Source organism: Zootoca vivipara, chromosome 4 (assembly GCF_963506605.1).
Source record: "Zootoca vivipara chromosome 4, rZooViv1.1, whole genome shotgun sequence".
NCBI lineage: Eukaryota > Metazoa > Chordata > Lepidosauria > Squamata > Lacertidae > Zootoca > Zootoca vivipara.
This window is the reverse complement of record NC_083279.1, coordinates 50,663,062-50,682,733: the sequence shown is the minus strand read 5'-3', so window position 1 is coordinate 50,682,733 and position 19,672 is coordinate 50,663,062. Positions and strand designations below refer to the sequence as shown.

Here is a 19,672-nt window from a genome sequence, read left to right as displayed (position 1 = left end):
CTTTGCATATAGCAGGGGATTCAGATAAAAACACCCCCCCAAATGTCTGATTAAAAAAACCCTGTACGTTTAAGCACTGTTGACAATTAACAACAGTGGAGGTCTACAACATGTCAGAAGGATCTGAGGTCCCTAGGATGTTGACATCAAACCTAAGCTTGTAGGAAATGCAATAAAAGTACAAAATCAGCTCATTGCAACACTTAGACAGCATAGCATAGGCCTGCACAACCTCATGAAAATCCACCAACGTTTTACTGCAAATTTATCCTAATATACACATTTTTTGCATGCATTTTTCAAATTTGTCTAAATTTTGCAATGCAGTACATGCATTTTTGTGCACATTACTTAGCTGGAGAACTACAATGCAAAATTCAGACAAGTGCAAATGTCCAAAGATGGTTGTGCTTTGGTTCACATCTTGTTTTGTATACTGCAAATTAGTCAAGCTCTCCTTTAAATGTGCAATGAATCCAATTTCTCCCCATCCCTTTATATTTTCATGACATAAGCTCGCTGCACTTTGCAATCTACTGAAATATTTTCAATCTAGTCTTGTTAATCTTGTTTATCAGTTTTCCTACATGTACTAAGAATAAACCCACAGAAGGCATTCCTTCTAGCTCAATCTTTTAAAGCAGAAATCTTCTATGTCTCAAAGAACCTAGAAACTTGCCATGTACTTTACAATACTCATAAAATACACCAACTACAGCATACTCCAGCAACCAAATTGAGAATGGGACAATGTAGACTTCCTGATGTGTCTTATCTACCAGTAAGTTGCTTCTAGCAGGCTTACTGCAAATAATCTCTTCTGATCATTGGGTTCAAAGAAGGAAACCAAACACTGACCTTGTTTGCCAAGGAACCTTTTGAATTTGAAAGTGGCCATTGGAAACTTTCTCTAACAAGCTTTTTAAAAATAAAAATAAAAAAAAATGTTTCTAGTATAGATAATATTTGTGTGTGCAACATTCAGATAAAATATTTGGAATAAGAGAATATGCACATTAAAAAACCTATAAGAGAGATAAGTAACCCTGCCACAAGTTGTCATGGGTTTTTTTTGTGGAGGATGTGTGTTCTAATCTTCCCCTTGTATTAAAATAAAATATGAATCTAGGAATTCCAAGATGGAAGGAATATATAAAAATAAGATGTTTTACATGAGTTCCTCTATATCTGCAAAGTACATGGCATTTGCGAGTAACTTTGTTTTAGCCTCAGGTTTTCTTCTGCTGTCCCATAGTTCTCTTGGTGTTCTGATGGATGCACAGAAACATTATAGGAGACAAGCCAGCATTAAATTTGATATCTTGAAAGGCTGCAGGATTGTCAGGAAAACAGAAATGAGGTCAACCAGCAAGATCTGTGGCCTAACACACAGCACTCTGTTCATCTCCACTCTGCCCTATCAGCAGCAAAGGGAGGAATGATTGTGGTGGCATTAGTGGTGTACGTGGCTTTTGCCTTCCCACAAGAGAAAAACCCATTCTTCTGCAGCATCGCTTTGTACATAATTCGCCAGCAAAGACATGAGGCGCTTCTTTAGCTACTGCAAGATGAAAATCAAAGCTGGAAATAAAACACCACAGCAATCCAAAAACATCTGGTGATTTGAAAAGAGGTGATTTCACACACAGTGTGGATATTTTAGAAGAGGCTGAACCAGGTTTATTCTAATTTATTTATCTAAGAGAAATAGCCTAATAGTTTGACTCTTCTGTAGAGGGTGGGTATACCAAGTAAAGACATTTTTTTTTCAGAATGAGAGAGAAATTAGTTTGGTTTGCATTTTAATGCCTAATTTCCACTTCCTAAATCAATATGTGAATTGAAATGCAGCTTTCCCCATTTTTGAATTTCTCCCAATTTTGTGATGCAGCTGCCTTGTCAAAGAAATGTGTATTAGGGGAAAGGGCACACAGAAATGGGTATGCAAACATATATAATATTGTACCAAAATGCATTCTATCAGGAAAAATTGTTAGTAAACTGAGAAAAGCTGAAGTTGACAGATTTGCTCATCCTTTCTTAGATTTCATTCATCTTATCCGTACTTATCCCACACTTCACAAAAAGGGATCCCAAAACAGCTCATAAGAAAGAATAGAAACGATGATACAGTCATCAATATGCCATACAATTATAAAATAACCCAAGAACAGTAAAACCACATATTAAAATCAGGGCCAAGTAAGGTTTAACATTTATTGAAATAGAATCTAAAAACATTTTTAAAGTCCTGGCAAATAAAGTGGTCTTTCACTTGGCACTGAAAAGGCAATAGGCAAGCCTCCCTGGGAAATATACTCCAAAGACAGGGAGCCACCACATAAAAGGCCCTATATCCCAGGTCATCACCTGCCTCTCGAGGCATATGGTGATCCTTAGAAGAATATTTCTGTAGTGGTATGGAAAGACTCTTCTCCAGAGTGTTTTCCTGCCACTGCTACACTGATGTTTGAAAGCCATTTGTAGGTTGATTTGTAGATATTTTTTTTATCTCCCTGCCAGGAAGGAGGGTAGACTGGAAGGGCTTGAAATTCACTCTGCCTTCATGGCTTTAGCTTCTGAAGGTTACATGGGAAGAAGCTGCCACAGAAACCCATGCCACTCTCTGCATACCTGTCATGGAATAAAGACTGTGGATTGTGAAAATAAAGGAAGGTCGAGTGAAGGTGCAGACCTAATTTACTTTTTATCGCTGAAGGCAGACAAGCATGAATTGGCTGATTATTCTGTATTGAAAGCTGAAAAACAAATAATGCAAAACCCCTTCAATGCTTTCTAAAATAGCTGCTCAAAGTACATCCTGATTTCCTTATGTAAGCATTTTAGCACACCTTAGCCCACAACTCCTTAACAGTCCCTCCCTGCAAGAGCTAAAGGCCACCGCAGAAAATGGACAACTGCATATATTCCTAATAACAAAACTGGCAGGATTCTGAATCCCAAGTCAAGAAAGAAGATTCCGCCTAAACATTAGGAAGAACTTCCTGACAGTAAGAGCTGTTCGGCAGTGGAATTTGCTACCAAGGAGTGTTGTGGAGTCTCCTTCTTTGGAGGTCTTTAAGCAGAGGCTTGACAGGCATATGTCAAGAATGCTTTGATGGTGTTTCCTGCTTGGCAAGGGGTTGGACTGGATGACCCTTGTGGTTTCTTCCAACTCTATGATTCTAAGATGATGAGAACTTCAAGGTGTGCTTGAATTCCTTTTCTTATTGAATAATAAACAAAACACCTATGAAAAAGTGCTTCAGTTTATTTACTTGCAGAGGGAGAAAAGGCAGTTCCTTTGAAAAGGCACCTGATGAACAATTATTGGCTGAGTCAAAATGCTGGCTACGAACATGACAGATGAGCATGTAACTGAAAAAGTGTTGCAAACTTAGCAGCATGAAATAGCTGGGCTAAAAAAGCCTGAAACAGGAAAGACCCGCCGACACTCAAGCATATTTTCATCAGTACCTTGAAGGGACGGAACTTCTGCAAAAGCTGCTGAGGCTTGTTATCAGCTCGGCTCAGAAGGCTGTGGTTTTCTCACTCTTACAAGCCTGCTATAACTGACAGTTGTTTTTCATTGAACAGGATGCCGGCATCTAAGGTGTCTCCTTCCCTAAAACTTCACAGAAAGAAGCAGGGCGGCTCAGCCTCACACGCAACCATTTACTCGCTCTCGATTGCAAAAAACGCTTCTCCTAAGCTGAAGATGCACGCCACAGATGTAATGAGAAAAAAACCAGTCAATATGGCGGTTGTTAAAAGAAGAAGCTGCCTGAGCAGTCTTTTAGAGATACTAAAGCCTCAGATTTAAAAATATGGATGAATAGAGCAGTCACGCTCTTTAAAAACTCAGACAATCACAAGCATTAAGCACCAGGGGAGACCAAACTGTCTGTCATTATAACAGGCCCTCCAGCTCCCTGCACAGCCCATGGGCAGAGATGATGGCAGGCGTAGCCCAGAAACCATCGGGAGGGCTACCGGTTCCCCACCCAAGAAGTTGTCAAGAGTGGGCCTTTGCATGTGCTACACTGAAACACAAATACTGCAGCCTTTCTCCCTCTCTTGTTCTGTCCCTGTGCAAGACCCGGGCAGTGACAACTTGGCTGCACCCTGTCAGGGATGGGAGGCCAGCTCTTGTCCTCACAGCAATAACGCCCTCAAGGGTAATACTCCCCCCCCCCCTGCCCGTAAGAAGGAAAGGCAATTTATTCACTTACAGTAAAGCTTGGCTCGCCAATGGGTTAGGAATCCCAGCCAATGAGAATCAAGTCTGCACCTAACTGGGCAGCCCTGCCCCTTCCCTCTGAATAAAACCCATTCTGGTTTTGGTATCTTAGTCACACTAGAGCATGACAAAACCTGGGAACTGGCTTTTATATGTCTAGATTCCAAGAACAGCAGAGTAGGTTACCTACTGTAAAGGGTAAGGGCTTAGTACACCTGAGTCCATGAAGCTGTGTCTTTCTGTGATAACCTTCCAGAATCTAAGGCAGTTGTAAGATAACTACCCACCACAATTTTCCATTTGATGTGAACAAATGTCAAAAATGGATCCAGGCTCAACATGCAGAAGGAGGCAGTGGTTATTGTACATCAGGGATCCTGGTACTGGTTCGGATTATGATTCGGCAGATTAGCACTTGTACTGTTTAGCTTCAGCTCTTACTTCACTAATTTAAATTGTTCCTGATCCAGCTCTTTAGTTTTTCAAAAGTAACATTATTGTTTACCTTTTTAATAATGATTTCAAAGCTGGCTGAAAACACAATAAGCCAGTAATTGCCCATTGAAGTACAGTAATTGCCCATGCCTCAGGGTTACTGTCTGTCCAAACAAAATAAAAAAATTCCTCCCAGTAGCACCTTAGAGACCAACTAAGTTTGTCATTGGTATGAGCTTTTGTGTGCATGCACACTTCTTCAGAGGTGACAGATCCAGAGTTACTGTTCTTTGTTTTTTTTTTCTTGTCACCTAGCTAGCATGTTAACATCTAATTACTGTTAACCCAGATCACACTGTTCAGGGCATAATTAGCAGGGTGTGCTTATGATACACCCCCCAACCTACCCATACACTTTTCCAAGAAAAAGGAACAAAAAAAAAATTACAATTTGTATTTTTGCATGGATTGATAATGACAAGTAATAAGCATGAACAGTGAGACTAAAAAAATAACCATTTATTATAAAGTTATGAAAAATAATGTAATAATATTACAAAAAGATATACATCAGACTCACATCTTAACACTCACAAAAAGACAAGCAAAGCCCATTTTTTTGCTACATTAAATGACCACCCAAGCTCTGCTTAAAAACCTCCAAGGAAGGAGAGTCCACCACCTAACATGCTTATGGATACACACAATTGTTTGGTTCAGAGGACCTCCCTAGAAACTGAGTCCATCTCACATTCTTGAAACTAGGCTTAGGGTCAAACAACTATTTGCAAGACAAATAAGAAACAGTCAATCAGATACAATGTACTAGTGGGGGCATGCAATGCAACAAACTAGCTTAAGAGCATCAACCATTGTATCCAATGGCCAAGACCTCATGCATTTCAAAATGTGCCCTTATAATCTCATTTTAAGAGAGCTTACTTCTTATCTCATTTTAAGATGCTAAAAGTTTGAGATCCTAATCCATACATTACAAGCTTCAGATCACACAGCCTTAACATGAGGCTGTGTTTTGAGTACTGAAGGGATTTGAATCTCGGGTCTCCAAGTGCAACACTGTTCACGGGACCACACCAGGGTGCAGCTGCCAGCCAAGATCAGAGACAACAAGCTCCTTCCTCCCCTTGGATCAAAAGCCTGCTCCCAAATCCCATCTAGTCTGCTGAGTCCTAGCATTCGAGGTGCAGTATTGAGAGAAGAGAAAGTAGAAGAAAAACTGATGGTTTACTTGCATTTATAAGTCTAAATGCAAGTACCAGCAAAGAAATAACCTTAAAAATGTGCACGCCCAAACCAAGCCATCTTGCCATAGTAAACTTCCAGAAACACCACATCAAGGATCTCTCTGCGTCATAACAAACACTGAAGGCAGCAGATGAGATTAACACTTCTTTGCACGGCATCAAGAGGAAAACCCCAGAAACTGACGGCCTTCCAGTGTCTAAATTTGTGTACCGTGACTTTTACAACACTTGCTAATCCTGCCTGACACAGAAGGGGGTTGTCACACCTGATCCATAACAGCAGTCTGCAGCAAAGGTCTGCTGCATTTGCTAATTCTGCTGGCAGGACAGGGCTTTTTTTTTTTTTTTTTGAAAGCTGAAAGTCGAGATGAAGCAGTCAGGGGAGGGGGAAGAAACACACACAACAAACCTCCAACCGCTTCTGTTTAACTAATACTTTTGATCTCAAACTGCTGCGGTCTCTCCCCAGCACAACAGCACACAAAAGCTCTGCGAACATGGTCCCAGAGGCAGCCTTGTGTAGGGTGAGGGCCCTACAGAGAGAAAGGAACTCTTATGGGCGAGTGATGGAAACAGGGAGAGGCAGGGAGTGAAAGGGGGAAGGAGGCAAATATAATAGGAGCATCCAAAGGAGCCTTCCAGTCAGCAGGCAGCCTGAAACATAATCACCAGTTTATACAAGGGAATTTAAATTTAATAGATCTTGCAAAGGGGTGGGTGGGAGAAAACCTGATCTGAGGCAGGTCATCAGAAAAAGTGGGGGGGGGACACACACAGGTTTTTATAGCAAATGCAATTAGCTGGTGTAGTTTTTATTTTCCTTCATTTACAGGTGTAAAGTGAAACCCATAAACCAATTTGTTCCTCTTGGTTATAAACTAGTCTTCAGCCAGAAATGCCCCTGAAATCAATAAAATGAACCAATTCAACGAAATGAATCCAATGAACGCGCTAAGTAATATACCCACCCTAAGGTGACATTTCAGAGACCGCATGGACTGATAATAATAAATTTATTATTTCTACCCTGCCCATCTGGGGAAAGCCTCTCTGGGCAGCTTTCAACAGAACATTAAAAACAGAACAAAACTTCAAATACGGTATTGTTGACAACAGCCAAAATTGGAAAGTATTACGTTAAACTTTTTTATTTTTTAAAAAGGTGCTTTCCCACTAAAACAAACCAACTAACCAACTGTATCACAGAATGGAAGGCCTATGTTATATGATGTAATGAAATAACAGCACTTGAGCACTTCTAGATATCTCTAAAGCAGGATCACTGACACCTCATTTTACTGTTTTTAAAATTATTATGAATCAATAAGACATGTTGGAATGTTTCAGTCTGTTAAACATCTGTTGTGCTATCTACCTATAAAGATGTGTAGAGAAGCAAGTCATTGCTGGCTGTGCTGTGGTTGAAAAGAACAGAAATGCATGACCAAAAATTGATCTGGGGTTCTAAATGTGAACATACATGTTTCTAAAGACACATAAATTGTCTTCGTAACCACTACAAGAGTCCTGCAAGGTAACCCATTATTGTTAAGTGAAACTAATGACTTGTCAGAGGCCACCTAGAGGTAGTCAGTTCGTGGTTCAACTAATATTTGAACCAGGGACTTCCTTCCTCATTGTTCAAAATCTTAACCACTGGTTCCTAAAGGTAAATGCTGACATAGGTATTTGGGAATGAACAAAGTTACAAAGGTGCAAGAAAGCAAAGCATGCAAATAGAAATAAACTTAGTACAACTTTGTCCTGCAAGAAAATGTTGCCATGAGCACTCACCTGTCAGAAGTGCTGCTATTCTGCATTTCAAAAAGCCTCTGGGAGGGTCTTGTCCTCTTTCCAGAATGCTTTAAGTTGTAGGGAACTTCAGTAGGCCATTTCACTTTTCCCATGGTTTTCCGCCCCCCCCCCCAAAAAACCCTCAGCATTCTATGGCTATGGAGCATGCAGCAGCATTCTTAGGAGGGTGTTGCACACGAAAGTTGCTTTTTAATGGTTTGTACCTCTGTAGGCCTCAGGGTTTTCTCAACCATGGTGACACTGCCCTTTCTCAGTAGCTCCAATCCTGTTGTCACTCACTACCTGAGCTTATTATTAAAGGGAATGCTGTTGTAAAAGAGACTTCTACAATCCATTCTGAAACCCCCAGCAGCTTTGCACCTTTCCTCCAACTATTATTGCTGCTTTAGAACAAAGCTTCCCTTCCAGTCCCAGCTTCATAGTTAATTATAGAAAATTCACTTCCACACAGCTTTCGCTTGCTAAGTCTTGAGAATTAGCCTGCATATTGCTTTTTTAAGTACATTGATGGAATATCTCACAATGGCATGCATCCTTTGTATGCCACAGATGTGGACCATAAAATTGATCTAAATTGTGATCAAGGAAAATGGGACGGTGACCACATTTTAAAGTGTGCAATACATTTGTCGTTGGGATAAGATTTGCACCTGTGGCACCTTGTGGTAATGTGATTGAAGCTTTAAAGCTGCTGTAGCAGGTGGGCACTTCTCTCCTTTAAGGACCATAAAGAAGCAAATTAAAAGTTCAGGCAGCTACATGTTTTTACATTCCATTACATGCCATCATCAAAGAACTAAAAGGATAAAGGTGCTTGCTCTTTACCAGAAAGGTCAACTGAAATGCTGAAACTATTTGATAAGGATACAGATCTTAGGCCTGCTTACGATATGTGTGGAAACCAGGGAAAATGTTTTGAATTTGGAGAAAAATTAGGATAGACAAATGAAATTTACTCTGTAATTAAGGACCAACAGAATTTATAGCAGAGAGAGAGAGAGAGAGAGAGAGAGAGAGAGAGAGAGAGAGAGAGAGAGAGAGAATATCTCTTTCTCAAAAACCCAAGGGCTCTTGCAGATCTCTGTGAAAGAATACTGCCAAGTTTCACACAGCTTCACTTTCATGCTAAAGTGGCAACCACTGCCAAACTAACAAAGGACAACTTGTCAGCCTCTCACAACTGCAGGTGTTTTCTGCCTTCCCAGATATCATCTAATATGAAGGTATTCTTGTTAGCTCTCATGTCTGCATAAAATACACACTGATGCTTTGTAATAACAATGATCTGGTCAGTTACACTAGACTCTATGCAGCAATAAAGCAATTGAGTTGGAAACATTTATATTGGCACATTCTTATTTTAATTTTTTAGCTTCAATTCCAACTCTAAATCCCTTATCACACCAGGGGCAGGAATGCTAGTAAGTGAGCAGCGGTGGACCATACCGATCAGGTGCCTGGGGCAGCATGCGTGCCCTGCGCCCAGGGGCAGGGCCAGCCACCCGCGGGGTGGGGCAAGCCAGGGCAGGACACTCTGCGGGGCCTCCAAAGAGTCTTCCTGCCTCCTCCCACTCAACCGCCCTACAACTGAGGGGGAGGCAGCGGGCAGACCCTTTGGGGCAGTGTGGAGCCGGTGGGCGCCCAAGCCACCATGTCTCTCCCAGGAAAGACATGTGGCTCGGACGCGCTGCAGGCCCCGCGGTGAGTGCCGCCTGGCATTTTGTCACCCCCCTCAGTGGTGACACCCCCACCACCCTCTTTCTCCGCCCCTGTAACTGAGGTTTTGGAGGCTCTCATATAATACACACTGAGGGAAGACAGAGGTTTCCATGAGATGACCATCCAAATTTAACACAGATTCCCTGTACAAGGATGGATACATTGCGTCTAAGGCAGGCATGTCAAACCTGCGGCCCTCCAGATGTTTTGGCCTACAACTCCCATGATCCCTAGCTAGCAGGACCAGTGGTTGGGGAAGATGGGAATTGTAGTCCAAAACATCTAGAGGGCCGCAGGTTTGACATGCCTGGTAAGGTGTAGTGGCACTGAATGGCCAGCACTGATGAAACAGCAAGGACCAGCATGATGAACAGGGAAGAGAGGAATAAGACACTTTTTTGGGGGGGAAGGGGAGTACACAGGTCAGAAGTGGCTCAGGTCAGACCTATATAGCTCTTTACCTGAAGTGGCAGTCAGGGTACCATTTTCTCCTTGTTTAACTGTAGATTTCATCTTCAGTCGGTTATTGTACTGGAGAGAAGTGAGCTAAAATGTGCAATTTCCAGGAGACAATTAGCAGGTGAAGGAAGACTTAACCACTCTCTCCTCCGGCCTGCCGATATGGCCCTGCCCAAACATTAGCATTACAAAGACTCCTGGGCTGGTTTTGTAAACTATAGCTCCATGGTGAATCAGAATCCTCTTCCCCCAGCAATTACAGTAAGTGAGTAAAATGGTCACACTCCAGGAAGGCAAAAGCACTCAAGGGCAGTGTGAAGCACGGCTAGTGAATGACAGGGCCTGGGGAGAATCCCAAAGCCTAGAGAGAAGGAGGCTTGGATGTGCCTGAGGTTTCCCCCCTCGATCTGTGCTAACTGAAAGCAACTCTCTAGAGTCTCCCAGCTGGAGTTCCTTTAACCAGAGACAAAGGAATGCAGAAGCCATGTTGTACCACTGAGCTGCAGCCCCTTCTCTTTAGGCATAACACCAAACCCAGAGCATAGCTGCCAAGTTTTCCCTTTTCTCGCGAGGAAGCCTATTCAGCATAAGGGGAAATCCCTTAAAAAACGGGATAACTTGGCAGCTATGACCCAGAGGCGGCTTTCTTCCATTGATAGTGACAGGACACAGAGCAAACAATTATGAATTAACAATCATCGTTGAGCACCGGAAGAAAATGCACCACCATTTCAATGTTCAGACACTGGATCTAGTTTTCAGGCCTTGTCTGGAATGCTTAGTTTTACCAAACTAGCACACTGTTTTCTTTTTGATATTTTACTCCCTTCTTTCCAGTAATTCCTGTAATGGCTCTTTCAGAGGCACTCAGGCCTTCCCAATGAAAAAGGGAGCATCTCTAACAGTGAGAAGACTGTGTAAAAACCAGACATTGTGCAAGCCTTCTCTCCCCCCCCCCCTCTCCCCACACATCAACCATGCCAAGCCTTTTGTTAGTTTCGCCAGTTCCATTTCCTTTCCACAAGATAATTTAGTGTTTTTCTGAGTAGCCCTTTCTTTCATTTAGATGCTTAGCACCCTAAAACAGGGATAAACATGCCTTGTCGCAAAGTTAACTGCTAGATTATCGCTAGTTTAGAACCTAGAGAAAAGGATATAGGACAAACAAAAATGGTTTAATGACTTAGGTGGTTAGGGTTGTGATTCAGCCTTTGCTCCACAACAGTGGTGGGGAACCTCCAGCTATGTTTGATCCAGCCTGTGGATCAAACATGGCTCAGCAGAGTTCCTCATTTGGGTGAAAACTGTGCTCACCTGCCTGACAGCTGATGTCATACTTGATGTCAGGGGTGGGTATGGCGAGGGCTTCAAAGGAACAATCAGAAGTGTTAAGTGGGTTTTCCAAAAGGTTTTCCAACAGGCCACACTGAGCTCTGAAGTCCTGACAATTAGGGCATTAAAGCAAAACATCTCCTAATAATCACAGTGGCGTCAAGTGATTGACTGGTTGGAGCCCCTACCCACCTATCAAATTTGGCCTATCAAGGGCTGGGGAGATAAAGATCCAGCCTGCTGGCCAGAAATGTTTTTCCCCACCCTGTTCCATAACAAACTTCCCATGTGACCTTGGATGGGTCACTAAGTTTCTATGATTCATTCCAATACCCTTTAAGTACAGATGACAGTGTTTCTGCACATCATGGGATGGGACTGAGATAATGCATGAATGTGTTTTAGATATCCAGATGCTGTGTGGGAGTTTGTGTGTTGCAGCTGCTCACATACCATTCCAGCAACATTTAAAAACAAAAGATTATTTGGGTAGCGTTGGCAGTGTGGGTGTTGCAGCATAGGGCCAGAGAACGACAAGAGGGCAAGAGATAATTTCATTCAGTTTCAACAGAATTTACCTCCTGCATTTATATTCCGTCTTTCTGCCATACCACACTCAACAAACATTTTAAGCTGGATATGCGAAGAAAGTTTCTAACGTACAAAGAGCTAAACAGTAGTGTATACATTAATGGAGAATTGAAAGGAAAGTCTAGACAGACACCTGTCAATATGGTTATTTTAGCCTTATGTTTCCAGGTCATCAAGAGTCTGCCTGTACTTGCTTAGATTAAGATGCTTAGAATATGCACTGTGGATAATAATACATTGATTTAATCATCTGCCATCCATAAGGATATTTTGAAGGCTTTTCAATAATGTGCCCTTAGGGATTTTGGAGGACATGTAACACCAATGCTGACTAACTATTCTAGAGACAAATGTTCCTATGAGTGGGCTGGATTCTACATACTTGGAGAAGTTATTGAGTGAGTCATATTTGTAGGAATTAATCTATATGAATGAGTTAGGTGTGCATAACAAAGAAAAGCCTCATTATATCCCACATGTTAAGAATCATCATTTGCTACTACAGGATTGTGTGTTTTCAGATGAAATATCAAATAATATCTTAAATTATTTTTAAAATCTATGATAATTCTATTCTTGTCATTCAGTGTGTTCTTTGAACCCAGGTTTTCTCCATGAAGCATGTTTCAAGTCCCTGACCACCCCAAGGAAAATTGCTTTATGTGTTTATTAAGAGAGATTTGCAATTAAATGCTGAGGCATTTTCATGAGGATTTTTAAAGGAAAATTTGCAAGTTGCTACAGAAATGTGGAAAACCAGATTTAAGGCTTAAGAGAGAGAGAGAGAAACTAAGAGAAATGAAATGAACAGCTCCTTTCAAACCTACTTAGGGGTTGAAATGTCTCTAAATATCTCTAAATTTATAATACCATAATCCAGTGATGGGAGAAAGGAGAGTAGCCAGAGTGGTGGCGGCGGAGGGACACAGAAGTATGCTGTGACTGATAGTAAACAGGGGGAATGATTTTACTTGAAAAGAAAAGAAAAAAAAACCATTGCATCTTATAATTTTATAGAAATTTCATTTTAAAAAACTCCACATTTTTAAGTTGCTGGTAAAAAGCCGGTAGACCAATATACCTGTGATGTGTCAGGCTTTATTCATTCTGGAAGGGCAATGATGCCTGCAATTTTGTTCTACTTCTGTCAAAAAGAAAAAATATAGCCATTTTTTGGTTTCAAATAGTAGCTGGAGGTAGCTGGGAGTAAGGTAGACTTGCATGGTCCTCGAACTAAATCAAGAAGCCATATTGCTTATGTATTTTGATCCACAGGTTATTAATTAGACGGCAAGCGTTGCACAATGTGAATTGCTAGTGATACAAGTGCCTGTATCTTTCAGCAGGAAATTGCAGCAGTCCACTTCCTATTCCTGCCTGTTCTCACTGACTCTGTCGGATGTATAGCAGATAGCTCTGCTAACCTACTGTATAATGGAGTTCAGTGGTATTCTTAAAGTTTTTGGGTGCTTCACTGATGGAATGTTTAGAGCAGATCCATTTCTTGACCCAGACCAGTTCCAGGCCTCTGAGTTCAACACCTCATACCTGACCTTTGTCAGGAGCTGAACCACAAATGTGTGTCCCTTTAGCCAAGTCAGTGGGTAACAATGCTGTAGTCTTGGGGAGAATGTTTTTGCTTCTTCTTATACCAAATGCTGCCTGTTGCTTCCTTACCCACACTACGCTTTATTATATTGATCATCATCATCATCATCATATTTATTATTATTGTTGTTTATTTATGTTTATTATATCAATATTCCACCTTTCTCAAAGCAGCCTACATAGAGTTCTTGAGCAACCTTCCCATTTTAAGGCAGATATGACTCTGCTTAGATACATCAAAGTAGCTGTACTGCGTCCTAAAGACCATACCCTAGAATCTAACTCAGGCATCCCCAAACTTCGGCCCTCCAGATGTTTTGGACTACAATTCCCATCTTCCCCAACCACTGGTCCTGTTAGCTAGGGATCATGGGAGTTGTAGGCCAAAACATCTGGAGGGCCGCAGTTTGGGGATGCCTGATCTAACTCCTCTTTACACCTGGCCATAGATAACTGGGCACAATTCAACCAACACTCATCATTTTACAATCCTACTGACAGAAGACACATAAGCAATGGGATTTTAAAAGCATTTGATTCCCCCCCCCCCGCTTTGTGATTGACCTGTATCTCTTGACATGACCCTAACAGCTGTGGCATTCAGAAGGAGAAAGCGGTGCTCAAACATGAAGGCTACAATTCTGGGCCAATGTACCTGGGATGAAGCCCCATTGAACTCAGTGGGACTTACTTTTGAGTAGACAGGCATAGGTTTGCTCTGTTTGCTGTCTCCAAGAGTTCAGGAAGTTTGTCGCAATAAATTCATATTTGGCACAGGATAGCTAATTTTTATTTTTATTTTTTTCATTTATTTGTTTATAAAAGTATGTACCACTCTGTTACAAAATATCAGGTACACAGAAATATAAAACCATTAAAAGTAGTATGGTGGTTTTCCTGACCTTCAGATTATTACAGTGGTGTTTTTTCCGTCTTCAGGGTATTAAAGGTTTTTTGTTTTTTAATCCCATTGTCATACACTTGTTAGTGAAAAACATTTAGAAAGTGGATTAATTCATAATTTTCTTGGTACACAAATGAATGTGTGATTTTTGGAGAAGCCTAGCTTCCCAAAAAGAAAGATTAAATGGATTTTTTTGTTTCTTTACCTAGTAGTGTAAGGGAGGACCTGGTGTGGTGTGATAGAAAGAGGGTCATATCCTTTGTGGTGTACCACATTCAATTAATATGACGAGCTTTGTGATTCTGTCAGTTTTCACAGAGGGTGCGACCAGTGTTTGCTTCCCCACTCCTCTCATTTTGTCCAAATTTCCACAGAGTATCGCACTGAAAAAGAATGATGGATTTCCGTCCTAGAGGACTGCATGGGCTGATAAAGTGAAATCTATGGCAGAAAACAACTTGTTTTTTCCACCCTTTAGGCCATAATTTTAGTTGAGAGAGAGAAAGTGTAATAAATTTTGGCGGGAAAAATAACCAAACTATTTTGGACATTTCTAATGACTAGTATGTATAAACACTACTGAGAAAAGGCGGTGAGAACAATTTGACTGAGGGAATGATTATTTTTCTTGCATCAAAGCCTAGGTATTTGTCAAGTCAGGTCTTTGGAAATTGTCTGAAACTCAGTAAAAGGAGGAAGCAGACACACACACACCCACACACCACTTTTGGACAAGTCTTGAAGTCTCTCATATTTAAACCCCATTTATTTCTGTTAATCAGTGAAAATAATGAATACATTCACTACTTACTGAAGCTATCCATTGCAATTAAGCTCGCATCCTAAAATATAGGCAAAACAAAACAAAATGTCTGATTTAATTGCTCAAAACAGGTCCAGTTCTGGAACTAAGGCCTAGTCCACAGACACAGAGTGTGGGGGCATAATCATAAGATGTTGGGGTGAATTTGATGCTTCAGACTTTCATTTTAATAATCTCACATAAAAAACCCTGTAAGCAAAAAACAAAAAACCCTAGGGTATCATGGATGAAGTACGGTACTAGCCCAGCATGATCCCTGCAATGCTTTTTGCTGTCTTTGTGCCATCGGCAGCCAATGTGCTTTCCTCTCATATCTATTTGTAAGATCAGAAATCACTTGTGCTTGATGTGCATTCTATGCTGCTAATTCCAAAGATCATTTAGCAACCATCTTGACTACCACTCAGTCTAAACTACTGCTGAGAGTGAAGGCTAATTATGCAGCTGCTAGGGAATCACTTGTACCTATGTTCAGCGGGGAAAGTAAAAACAGAAAGCATACAGGAAATTTACTAAGCAAAGCACATGCCCAATACATGTGCTTCTCAGACATTACAGCAAATAGATGGGAAGATCACAAATGATGCTGCAAGATGTGAAAATATGAGCCAATGAAAGTAAGGGGCACAGAATATTTCAAACTTTTATGGGAACTGTACCCCCAATAGGACCAAGATCAACTGAATGAAATCTGAGTGGTAGAGGAGAGGAAATGTTTGAGTTCCTCACAATTTTAATGGTTCTCACCAGGTGTTTTTTTTTTATAGCCGTAACACACTGGAACTCAGTTCTGTCACCTCTCAGGTGGGCATCAAGAGAACAAGGGAGGTGTTCGTAGTTGAGTTTTGACACTTTTTTCTAGAAAAATAGCACTGGTTCTCACACAAGGCAGATTTCCAGCCAATTTTGCACTTGGAATCTATTTTTAGTATTTTAGTATTAGGATTGGTCTGGTATATAATAAAAGGTTTATACAGTGGTACCTCTACTTACAAATTTAATGCGTTCCAAACGCACATTCATAAGTTGAAAAAAATTGTAAGTCGAATCCCATAGGAATGCTTTGGGAGAAAAAATTCGTAAGTCGAAGCAACCCTATCTAAAAATTCGTAAGTTGAAAAAATCCTATCTAAACCACATCCAAGATGGCGGACGGAGCTCCATTCGTAAGTAGAAACATTCGTAAGTAGAGTTATTCGTAAGTAGAGGTACCACTGCACTTAATGTTGTAGAAGAACTGTTATGCCTGCTTATGCTAATGGAGAATGAAGGCCCTAATACATGCTGTTTCAAATTTGTTTAAACTTTATCTACTCATTTATGGCTCTCTTCCTGTCAGAGTTCAAGAACAGGCTGACTGTACACTACTATGTCAAGTAGAGCACTACAGGGTTCAGTCTTTATTACATTCCAAATGAATAAAATTTCCTCAATAAAGCCTTCCTGTCCTGTAGATAAAAGAGCAAATAAACATTTGGATGGGCAAAAAAAGAGAAAAAGTGAAGCCAACTACACTCAGGAAGACCCCTTGTTATTCTACGAATATTGCTTCCTTTGCTTGTTAGCAACCCAAAGGAAATGAGTCGGGGAAGATTAAGCAGTTTCTCAGTCCCCAGCCTTGCTACTAAAAGATGTCTCAGAAAAAGAAAAGGTGTGTGACTCACCCAGCTCATAATGATCTGGTTGAGCTACACTATCCTCTCCTGCCAGTAAAATGTTGCTTAAAATCTTTGTAGTCGCAGAGTCAAAGAAAAGCTTTTATAGCATTCTACTCCCCTATGTTCACCCCATTTCTAATCCATAAGGGAGCGATGCTGCAAAGTGGCTTGTTGTGACAAAGCAGCTTGCAACCCTTCCGCATTCCTTTGCATGCTTATTAATACAAATAACTGGTGACTCATATTGACACCCCTGAGGCGGCGAAGTAAAGGAGTTTGCAACGCTTGTATGCTCTCTCTCTCTCACACACACACAAACACCCCTGCCAACCACCACCAGCATGAAATAGCCAAGAATTCAGTTTATAAAATAGCATTTATGATAACAGGCATTTTTTTCAGGAGTACTGCAAGAATAAGAATAACATTCTTATCATGTTGCATCACTCTTATCTTGGCATGCTACTGGGGAAAGATCAAACTTCCTGACAGCCTATTTCTTTCACAAGTTAACTTGCTTACTAATAAGGATTTATCACAATCAAAACATCTGTTCTGAGGATAGTAGAGCTAGCCGAAAACTTCAGTCAGTATTTGTATAGGGCATTGTTCCACAGGTTGCTTTATTATTCCGCACCTCTGGATGGTTCTGAAAGCATCTGCAACAAATGATATCTAAATACAGAAAGCAACACAGCTTTCCACGCAATAAACAAGAAACGCAACAAATTTGCTTCATTCTACTCACTGTGCAGTGACTTTTAACACTGTGGGAAGTTAAGTTCCTTTTCTATTTTAAAAATGTCCTAAATGAGTGATTCCAACAACCTGATATTATTTATGCTCATTCAGACGTAAGCCCCACTCATTTTAATGGGATTTACTCCTAGATGAAAATGCATATGTGAATTGTAGCCCTAGGCGTCTTCCATTATTTGGATTGGTACATAAATGGAGCAACAGCTCAACTTTGTTCCTTATTCATATTAGTCTGTGATGCATACAGTGTGCTATTGGCTATTTAAATAAGTGCAGTTGCAAACCACTGATTCAGCCAGCACAGCTAAAGTCTCCTTTGGTGGTTTGTGCTTCTGCTTGTTGCATGCAATTTGTATGATTTGTAACAGTCACATTTACAAAACAGAGCACTGTTGATTATGTACTGGCGACTTGAACAACTGAAATGAATCCTCAGTACAATTGCTCAACAGAATCGAGCTGGTAATGCTTTTACATTTCAGATTTTTATTAGAATCAGAGAAAACAATCATGGAAAAACATGTGCTCCTAAGAGCTTCTTGAAAAGTGCAAACATGCATTTTCCTAAACATGGATGAGTCAAAAAGTATATTTAAAAGATTGAGTGGCACTTACCTCGCACGAAGCACTGCTGGTAAGAAGGAAATGACTCAAAGAAGCTGTTTGAAGTCATGGTTTCCTCTTTTAAAAACTTATTTTCTTTTTTAAAAGGAGATGATATGTTACTTCTTTTACCTTGGGAAGTAAAAAATCAAGAGTGGTCATTGTAACAAACTCCTCTGCCATTGCACTTTGCATGTTTGTATCTGCAAAGTAAAATAAATTCAGTCATAAGGTACTTTTTCTCTCACACAACCACTGAACTGTTTTGTAAAAGAGAGAGAGAGAGAAATAGCGGATCACTTGTGGTTTCATGATGCTTACCACTCTATGAAACTCTTGTGGTTTGCAGTCAAAATGATTCGCCCTGCCTGCTGACCAATATCCCGGACCCGCTCTTGTGTGACTGCCTCTGTACCCAACTTGTGGTTCTGTGGTTGTTTATGAGGCCCAAAGAAGTGTTTCACACAACCAATATTACAAATTTAACCGTTCCTCTTTCCACAGCCTCTTTCGATTGGTTCTTGACAATCACATGATTTCAGTGATGTCAACTTTAAAAAAAAAAGCATTTTGAGCAATGCTCTTCTCACACCACCTGCCTTCCCCTAGATTCAGCAAAGAAACAGTATGCAGAGAGACAGAGACACAGAAAGAGGCTGAGCCTGACTCACAGTCCTTGTTCTACAAATGGGCTTTGCTGATTAAGGACAACACTGCCTTGTTTTTGCTTGTGGTTTCTGGAACTACTGATTATTTTCATAGATATTTCACTGCTGCTTATTCAATAGTAATTCAAACCCTGGCATTAGTCTGCTGCTGAAAGAGCATGTATATGGCATCATCTAACATTGGGAATCACTTTTCAAAAAGTTCAGCAGGTGGGCAACTGGATTTTTTAAAAGGCAATAATAAGTCAAAAGAGGATAAAATGGACAGCCAGAAAATGTCAGGGATCTTATGAATGAACTAAAGACTTGCGTAAACTTTAACTGGTAAGGATTATGGAACTCTTTGAAAACTAAAGTGCTATATGAATAATAAAAATTAATAATAATTATCATTATCTTGTTATTTTTATTGGGGCAAAACCTTTTTGTTGTTGAACCCTTCAAAATTTGATTTACCTTCTTGTTTGGAAATTATTGGGTACAAGGTACTCAACTTAGGACTTGATATTCCAAATGTATATTTCCTTCCCATGGAGCAAAAAAGAGAGAATAGTTTATGCCTCACCATGTGCCAATGGAAAATTCTAAAGAAAGAAAAGAACCACTTAAGAACAAAGACGCTATTAAGCACCTTAGTCACTGATCTGTATACCTCACTGCAGCCTTTCTCTACTTCAAATGTGAAATCCTGAGGATTTTCCCCACACCTTTAGTAATATCTAAAGGCCTAACACACAGGAATATTTAAAAACCATTAAGCATTTGCCAAGCATTTGGTTATAATAGAAGCAAT

General features: G+C 40.5%; 1 protein-coding gene across 3 annotated transcripts in view; it reads right to left on the bottom strand.

The window, feature by feature from the left end:
* RUNX1 (RUNX family transcription factor 1) overlaps window positions 1-18,672 on the bottom strand; it is a 182,004-nt gene extending 163,332 nt beyond the window's left edge. Inside the window, exons 1-2 of one of the 3 annotated variants that reach the window (XM_060273584.1) lie at window positions 18,533-18,672; window positions 18,224-18,343 (exon numbers count right to left, since the gene is read on the bottom strand). In XM_060273584.1, coding sequence (XP_060129567.1) covers window positions 18,224-18,281 — 58 coding nt within the window. In that variant the 5' untranslated portion in view covers window positions 18,282-18,343; window positions 18,533-18,672. Of the gene's footprint in view, window positions 1-18,223; window positions 18,452-18,532 lie in introns of those variants that run through there. The other 2 variants (XM_060273583.1, XM_035114563.2) reach the window with 2 other exon arrangements.
* Window positions 18,673-19,672: the final 1,000 nt, after the last annotated feature.